This window comes from Carassius gibelio, chromosome A5, assembly GCF_023724105.1.
Source record: "Carassius gibelio isolate Cgi1373 ecotype wild population from Czech Republic chromosome A5, carGib1.2-hapl.c, whole genome shotgun sequence".
In the NCBI taxonomy this organism is placed as follows: domain Eukaryota; kingdom Metazoa; phylum Chordata; class Actinopteri; order Cypriniformes; family Cyprinidae; genus Carassius; species Carassius gibelio.
In genome coordinates, this window is record NC_068375.1 from 19,202,861 (window position 1) to 19,212,501 (window position 9,641).

Sequence of the window (9,641 nt, forward strand, 5' to 3'; positions counted from 1 at the left end):
AGAATGTTGAACTAGTGTGGTGTCCACTGTCTATGCAAAAGTCATGCATTTCTCAAATCAGAAATGAAATTCTCAAAATTACTTGTACAACCTCCACATCATCTAGTCATTTATACACATCATAAAACCAGTTTCTCATTCTTTTGAGCAAGTTGCGATTGCTTTTGTAAATTCATGCGATTACGCATATTTATCTGCTGTTTCCTACACTATCAGTTGCTAATGTCATGTCGCTCGAAATGTATTATATAGTTCTCTGTGCAATAGTCTTACCCCTCAAAACATCTAGTCTTTAGTTCATCGTATAAGTCATTAAATGCAAAATGGTTAATCTAGTTGTCATAAACTGCCAAGCACACTTTTTATTTATATTTTTACAAATTATTATTAGACTTTTGGTAAAATTTGCATGAATTGTGCAAGTGAATCTTTACTAATTAAGAGAATGTAGATCAACCAATGAGAAACCATTTCTCTGAAATAGCTCAAAGGTTCATCTCAAGAAACTTCAGTTGTAATCTGTATAGACAACACAAGAGTTACAAATTCTGAAAACTGACTTATTTTCATCTTTGTGCCTATATATATTTTTCCTTTTCTATATCACAATGGCATTGTTAAGGGTTTTGTTAATTTTTATTTGTTTTATTTTTCTAGTCAGACCACTAGTTAAAGGGGGGGTGAAATGCTCGTTTTCACTCAATATCCTGTTAATCTTGAGTACCTATAGAGTAGTACTGCATCCTTCATAACTCCAAAAAGTCTTTAGTTTTATTATATTCATAAAAGAAAGATAATCTGTACCGATTTTTCCCGGAAAAACACGACCGGCTGGAGGCGTGACGTGTGGGCGGAGCTAAAGAATCACGAGCACGAGTAGGCTTTTGCGTCGAGAGCGTCCAAAACAAACCATGGCTTACAGTCAGATTCGGCGTATATTTAAGATCCAGAATCAGATCCAGAGGCTGAAATTTAACAAGAGCAGCATCAGCAACGAAGTCTCTATGTGGTATGAACTGAAACTGTATATATTTGCTTAGCGGTTTTGGAAAATGACTAAGTTCCACTTTGTCGTCTTTTTTTTTTTTTTACGCACCGATAGCTAAGTTAACAACACAGAGATATTTGAAGCAGTTTTACTCGTGCAGTTTGATGACAACATTGCATGTTGTTTACTTGATGTGCTTACACGCCGATGGCTAAGTTAACAACACAGAGATATCTGAAGCACTTTTAATCTTCGCATGCGGTTCCAACACGCGATTGTGACCCTTTTTCGTTGGGACTGCATTATCCTTAAGAAATAAACGATGTGCAAATCCGGCTTCAAACTGGGCCTTGTTTGTAAAACAAGCATCTTCGAAATCCAGGGGAACAAACACAAACACTTGCACAACTCCGTTGATGCTCTGTAAAAATAAACTCCATCCACTGGTCCCTTAATGCTGTTTCTCTTTAGGTAATCTGTGCAGGGTTGTCTTGCCCTGGCAACCAAAAACACACTCCTTTTGTGACTTTTCACGACGCTCTCGCTCTGATCAGTGAATGTCTGTGCTCAGCCTCTCAGTGCTCTGCTCTACGGGAGCGTGCGCTCTTCCGGCAGAAGTGCCTTAGGACCCATATAAGGAAATCCCGCTCCATCTAACGTCACATAGAGCCATACTCAAAAAAAACTTTCCATAACTTGTGACAAACCGGAAGGAGTATTTTTGGAACAGAAATACTCCTTCAAACATACAACTTAATTTTTGAAACTTTGTCCATGTTTAGCATGGGAATCCAACTCTTTAACAGTGTAAAAAACTCAGTATGCATGAAATAGTATTTCACCCCCCCCCCCTTTAAAGTGTAACTGGGAATTCCAGTCTCTTTCAATCAATATCCCACATACAGTAATGTGTAAATTTGTACCTTTAAAATGGATATATGGCATGCATAAGCATATGGCATACTGGTCAATAGAGCAACTGTCATCCAAAATGTTGCCATAGTTTACATCAGAACATCCAACCTCCAGAGTACACTGTTATATTGACAACATGACTAAGCAATCTGACTGTCTTGTCCATAAACTGACACAAGGACTTGTCATTCTGATGACACTGACATTGAAACAGATATTTATTTTTGAGAGATGAACTAAGGATTTTGAACAAGAGTCTGGCTTTTGCAGGTAATCCATGGTGTTTTGTCATTTGTATGAGTTGTTTTGAGAAATGCACTTACAGTACTGTTTTGCAGATGTCAAGGACGATTCGAGAAATGTACCAAAGCGACTGAGAAAAACTGTAAAGATTCATGAGATTCAACTTTAAACTATTTCAGAGAACAGGTTTATAATTGTCATGATCTACATTTCTCTTCATTAGTGGAAGTCAAGATTTACCTCCATAATCCATGGCAAATTTACAAAAAAATCCAATAGAAATGTGGAGAAAATATGCTTTGACAGTTTATGACAACTAGATCAACCATTTTGCATTTAATGAGTTATACAATAAACTAATGACTAGATTATTTTTGGGGGGTGAGACTATTGCACAGAGAACTATATATTATATTTTGAACAACATGACATTAGCAACTGATAATGTAGGAAACTGCAGATAAATATACATAATCAATTGCATGAATGTACCAAATCAATTGCAACTTTTTCAAAAGAATGAGAAACTGATTTTATGATGTGCTAAGGGACTAGACGATGTGGACTGAGAAAAACTGTAATAAAAATGTCCATCATCCACATGATGCATTGTCTGATGGTCTATGGGATGCTATTATGTAGCAAGGTGTGGTGAGAGGCAAAAACACAACATTTGTCATCCTAATCTGGCCTGATTAGCCTGGGATTTAATGCAGCTCCTTCACTATATTAAACATGCATGGTCATCAAATGGCAGAAGAACATGAGAACCAAATCCACCATGTAAGAGAAGACAATTTAACATACTTAATTGCCTGTTGGACCAGAGAGGCTTGATGGAGTTGAAACAGACCAAACAAACACCAAGGTCATAGTGTCGAGGGTTAGGGTTAACCCCAGGTCCATTACTTATCACAGCAGTCACTGGCTGTCATTCTGGGTGAGTGCCCTGCCTAGCATGGGGTAGGTTGTCTAAATTAGCCTCAGTAGAAAAGATAAACCCCCCCAGGTCAAGGGTTAGCGACACCCACTGATTTTGGAGCTTTGGTAGTAGCGTTCTCCTTCATCCACATGTCTGTTCAGATAAGCGCTGGTGCACATGACAGGAAGGAATGAGAGTCTGACAGCGGAAAGAGGCAGAAAAAGAAAAGTAGCAGGTGATACCTAAGCACTCTTTCATCTTTGTTGATGGCTGTAGGCTTGTGCTTTGTTATGAAAAATGTATGTTATGCAACAAAAGACTCTTAATCTTAAAACATGATGGAGAGAAGAAAAATTATTTAGATAGAATCAGTGCAAATTTTATGATATCAATAAGCAACATCCATCCCTAGTTGATGTGCCTATTACCAGCTTAGAAAATATTTGCTTAAATGCGTTACCAAAGTGGCCATAGACTTTGACAAGTCTCAGTACTGTTTATCTTTCAAGACCGTTCCCCCGGTTGCATAATATTGTTATGAGGTCATCAAAACTGATGGGAACATCATCAAGTCTTTCTGAAGTCTGAGGACCCATAACACCGAAAGGCAAAGTCTGACAAGCATCTGTCATCAAGCCACAGAGCACTACAGTGGCATAACGGACCTCTGGATGTTTAAACCCTCTTGTTAACCAAGCCCAGTTTAGTTTCCTTAGAAACGGGCGGGAACCCAGAATGCATCAGAGTGAGGTCAGTGAATCATTTGAGAATGAGCAACTCTCATGTAACCTTTTCCACACCAGGCGTACCTCAATTAACAAAACGTGGTGCTTTAACTAATATTCTGCTTTGATTTAATGCCCTTCAGACGCATTCACAGTAAATGTGGAACTCATGTTTATGTGTGTAATGGGGTGAGGGCTCCATAATACGCATAGTAAGAGAAGTGACGTCAAAACAGCTGGTAAACTGGCTGTTCTCGCAACCATTCAGGTGTTAATTTACTACATCATAAACAATTCATAAGTTCAGTGTCTTTACCTTTGAAACAGTAAGCTCCTAGCCTCATACTGGGATCTGGGAAGCCGGTTTGGTTTTGGTAGCGGTACATGGTGCGGACGCCCAGCAGACCACCACCGCACTGACTTCTGGGTATGGAGACAGGGTGGCGAGCGCTGCCATCAGACAGCCATCCGTAATCACAGCGGTCCAGGCCCTGTCTCCAGGCAGCGTGGAGTTGACCAGGTGAGGCCAGCTCTGCATTCATGCTTTCACACTCAGCCTTGGCCTCATCCAAGGTCATCTTACGCATTGTGGGCGCAAAGAAAACATTACCTGAAGTAAAAAAAAATAAACACTGAATATTATATCTGAAATTAGCTGAATTTTGAGATTGCTAACAAGTATTTTCAAAGTGCCAGTCAATGAATGAAAATCCAGATATTGGGTGGAGGGGGAAAGCCCTAGTTAAAAATGTCACGACAAATGCAAATTCGTTAAACAGTTTTCAAAAAAGAAAGAATTGTTTTCCATTAGCGAATGCTGTGGTGAATCAAATGAAAATAAAAATGACGGGGAGTTGTTTTCGCCCAGTCTTGGGTGTTGCTGTCAAAAGCTAGAACTGAGGTTTTTATGATGTCTATGTAATTAACAGCAGAACAGTAAAGACATACCCAGATCTTCTTTCGTAAGAGAGTGAGACATATTAAACACCACAACATACAATACAACAGTGTTTATTTCATGAATTCATTTTCCATTTGTTGCTGATGTTAGATGTTTTTCATGCCTTTGTTATAACATGGAGCTGAACTTAGCACGTATTAAGAATAACAAGTCTCTTGACAAATTATGAGAAAACCTTTATTTTGTCATTTTTGGGACATCCTTAGTTTTGTAAGAAATTTAATTCTCTACAATTACCATTTTCACATCCTCATTAGTAACTGAAAATGCGACTTTAAATATAAGTATGTCACTTGCGTGATTTTTGTCTTGCTCTGATAAGCCAGCGTACATTTGCCAAAACATGCTTTCACTGAAAATAGAACTGCAAAGAGACAGTTTTGCTTAAAAATTAAAAACATAAAAAAAAACCTTCTCTTTTGTGGCAGCTAAAATATTGAAAGCTTACACTTCAACGTTTAATACCACAGCCAAAATGGTTGATACTCATTTATGGCTAACCGCAGTTTAAAACCACATTAAATATGTCAGCATAGAGCAAATAAAATAGATAAACTACTGCTCTTTCACATAACCACAGAACTGCTGGCCTTGTCAACAAGGGTTTTTTTGTTGCCGTTTTTGTTGTTGTTGTTATTATTATTATTATTAAGAATTCAAATTAAAATAAAAAAAAATGTTGAAAAAAATAGCATGTATTGATCCGTACCCTCGAGTTTATCCACATAGCAGTAGACGTCGAAGGTCTCTGTGGGCCTGCGTTTGCCATATGACCTGACACCAGGTTTTCCAGGTAGATTTCCAAAGCAGCCGGGCCTTGGTCTAGTGATTGGATATCTACAGATAGAAATAATCCACACAGAGGAAAAAGTTTCTCATGACTAAAAAAGTAGTACAGCCTTTGCAATTTCCTTTTAATATCAACATGTTGACATAATGTCTAAAACTTATAAATGAGTTTGCCAATAGAGGAAATAGAAGTACAGTGTGTGTGTGTGTGTGTGTGTGTGTGTGATGTGTGATGCTTCTAACCTCACTGTTTGATCTGCTATCCAACCAGCATCGCACTGATCAAATCCATCCTCATGAGCAGCTCTCAGCTGTTCTGCTGTAGCAATGGTGGCTCCAACATCGCGGCAGGTCTGCACAGCTTGTGCATAGTTCATAATGTATCGGCTGACCTTTGACCTGTAGTGAAACACCACGCCTGTTCAAAAGAAGAAGTAAAACAAACAATAATGAACATGTTCTAACAAAGACCCTTCCATCCATTAACATTTTCAGTTAAATGGGGACATATTGTATTACAATCATTGTTGTCAGTGACCAAAATAAATATGAAGACTAATAGATTGTTGTTGTTGTTGTTGTTGTTTTGTTTTGTATTTGTTTTGTTTTTTTGCAAGTTGCAGGCTGCTTATAAACAAATTAATAAAGCAAGCAGTGTTGGGACATTCATTTGAATATGGGGACATTCCATCCACCCCATAATTGTCACTTTGGAACAAATTCAAATTAAATGAGTAATGGATCTAATTAAAACGGCAGTGTGTCTTTGCTGAGAGCAGGGTGGTGCTGCAGTTCTAGAGCCAAAGCAGTTCAGGGTTGACCCATCCCATCCTTTCACATGGCCTGAGCATAAATCAGCCCATACTGCCATCACAATATATCCAAACAGAGGGAAGACATTAAGAGAGGCAATGTTTGTTGGAATGAATGTGACTTTTTACACTGTAACTGTAATCTGGGAGAGTCCAAAACAACCTTAAAATCCCTCAACAATTTAGATAATCTGTGCTTGTGGGTTTTCTCCCATAAACAGCTCCACTTAACAGATTGAACTTTACTTGGGTTATGACTTTTTATTGATCAATTAGCTTTAAGGAATTTCCTTCAGTATATTGGCAGCATATGTGCTTTAGATACCACAATGGTGTCTCTAAAAAGACAAGACAAATTTGAAAGAATATGAGACACATTCAAAAAAATGAATAATGTATTTGAGAAAAATCTCACCCTCAACATTCAAACTGACTGTGTCTTGTGTGTCTTCAATCCCAAACATCACTTCACAGCGGTATGTTCCAGCATCACTGGCCCTAAGCTTCACCATAGTCAAAGAAGCATCCCCAATGTCTTCTGGATGACTCTGCACAGATACATGGTTCCTGTACCCTGGACCAATCTTAATGACGCCGTTTTGGGTGACAAGAACGGTCGATTCAACACCCCCCTCAATTTTGGTCCATTTGATGCGCAGGTAGTCTGTTCCTGAGGCATTTCTGTTTCGAGGTCCAAGAGTGGGGTTGATTGAGAAGAAACATGGAAGGGTCACTTTCCCGGACAACAAGCCGCTGACAGGACGCATCACCAATAACGTGCTAGAAACTGAGAGAATGAAAGGCATGAGACATTATACACACAGCTGCATCCACCGCGAAGCACAGGAAATTATGCCTTACTGTGTTTATGATAATTGAGCAGAGAATTATTTTACTGCCTCTGTGAAGCCTACGGGTGAGCACACCAGATAATACTTTCCTGTAGAAGGACAGATAACCTTGAAAGGAGGACGCTGAAAGGATCATAACTGAAAGAAAATCACTATATACTTGAACCAACAATGTGAGAAATGCTTTGGACAGGTGGGATTACCCCTCAGGGTAGCACACCTCCGTGTGAGAGCATGGCCTTTCAGAGTGATGAAGACAAGCCATCTGTTTGCACCAGACTACAAGAACATCCTAATTAAAAAGTATAGGTGCCTGGAAGTAAACCATTAGAGGCAGCTGGGGGACAATAGTTTGTGGGAATGAGAGTTTAAGGTCTGCTTCACTACATGCAAACCCCAGTCTTACATTAATAAATCAAATTTCCAACCCTTACATTCTGAAACTCCTGAACATGTAGAGATGTATAATTAGAGATAAACACCTTGATATATAGGTTAAATAAAAACAAAATAATAAATAAATTAAAAAACTTACCAGATTCAGTCGTAGTTTGGTATACGCAAATCAACCACAGTATGCATTTTATGTTCAGCAACATCTTCCAGTCTAGGAAGTGAAGAGAAGAATCATTGAATCATTGATTTGACAAGTCTTTTAATTCTAGTTGTATATACAGAGCTGAATAACATTTGCTATCTATTAAGACTCATGAATGCTGAAAGGCTTTAATCATCTGACTAAAGCGATGTGGTGGTCATACAAAGTGTTTCCTCTCAGGGGGTGGGAGGCGGAATTGAGTATTCAATGGCTATAATCCCCTGCGGGGGGGTGAAGCACAAACTTTTGCCACCAACACACTACAAATTGGGGCTCACGAGACTACCCACTGACCATATGAGAAAGTAACATTAAGCAACCCAAAACTTAAGTGCAGTGTGAAAGTTAAAAGTACATGACGTACGTGAAAATTACGGTTTCTTTTGTTTCTTTCTTCATAGGATTTCATGCAGTTACTTGTACGTTTTATTGTTTATTCCGAGCCTGTTACAGTATGAAAAAGTCAGCTCCTTAAACGTGCCATTTGAAGTTTAACTGCCGCCTCAACGATCAAAGAGGTGAAACGCAAAGTGGTGATGTCATCGCACTTTTGACCACTCTGAATTTAATTACTCAAATCTCATAAAACCAAGTATAAATAGCAGAAATCATTGTGACAAAAATGGATGGAAGCAAATGTTGCAGTGCAGGAACACAGCAACAGTATAAAAAAGGAATCTTCATTCAAAAAAATAAATAAAAAATAAATAAAGATACGGACACGTGGGGTCGAAATACTCTCCACTAGACGAAAGTGTATCTACGTAGGAAAAGTTTACAAAGAATTACATGATGCATTAAAAATCTCATTATAATCCAAGAAGTCTGATGTCAGAGACATCATCATTTTTCATTCACGCACGCGCTGCACCAATGTCTGCTGCGCGCTCTAGGATTTCGCTCTTGCACTGCTGTTGGAAGTTCCTCACTCTGTAATAATAAGATCTGCGAAAAGATATTCAGAACTGCTTGTTCTAAACTAGATGCCCTAAACGGACCTGGAAGCTTTGACTAGTCAAGCTCAATTATGGTCAGCATCAGTTAACGATTGTTAACGAGTCTTTGGCACTGCTTTATCAGTTCACTGGTTCACTTTGGATAATTCTACTCCTGTATTGAGTGAGGTCATGGGGACTTTTAATATCTCTGTGTCTCATTTAAAATATTGTAGAATATTATTTTAAAATAATAAATAATAAAATAATAATTGGAACAGAAAATAAATAATGGCGATGATGATGATAACAATACGACGAAAACTAAAAACAATCGCTAAAAACCACATCTAGTATTGTTAATTATTTTCTTATTTATTTAAATTTCATCATTATGTCGTGACATGCATTCATAAATTTAGCAATAATTAACCATTCTGACTGACGACAATGTCATAACATACAGACTGCAGTACAAAATCATGAATGAAATACTGTACCTTTTTATAATTCCAAACGAAAATCCTTAATCTTACTTAATCCCAGGTCACAGTGAGTCAACATGAAACATTCATTCGAGTCCTAATAAGGAAAAAAAAAATGTTCTCCTTTTCCTCAGTTTGATAATTCTCTTTGGACCGTATGTTGCTTGCTGTGGTCCGGTCACAAAATGTGAACGCTAACAGCAAATTCAAATCCATTTTACACCCTAAATAACTTCGTCAGGGATTTAGAGGAGGGGCTCACTGCTCACCCGAAAAAGTGAGTGGACACCAAAGCAAAGGGGAGGTGCGGGGAAAGTGACTGGGACACACGTCACATGTGCCCTGACTAGAACAGACGAGGACACACACACTCACAATGCAAGCACATCTAAATAGACGAAAAGAGAGCTTCACTTT

The 9,641-nt window shown here is 38.4% G+C and overlaps 1 protein-coding gene across 1 annotated transcript in view; it reads right to left on the reverse strand.

The window, feature by feature from the left end:
• Nucleotides 1–7,342, reverse strand: part of LOC128014963 (versican core protein-like) — a 38,681-nt gene extending 31,339 nt beyond the window's left edge. Inside the window, exons 1-5 of the mRNA XM_052598746.1 lie at nt 7,270–7,342; nt 6,771–7,142; nt 5,787–5,961; nt 5,464–5,591; nt 4,110–4,403 (exon numbers count right to left, since the gene is read on the reverse strand). Coding sequence (XP_052454706.1) covers nt 4,110–4,403; nt 5,464–5,591; nt 5,787–5,961; nt 6,771–7,142; nt 7,270–7,342 — 1,042 coding nt within the window. The remainder of the gene's footprint in view (nt 1–4,109; nt 4,404–5,463; nt 5,592–5,786; nt 5,962–6,770; nt 7,143–7,269) is intronic.
• Nucleotides 7,343–9,641: the final 2,299 nt, after the last annotated feature.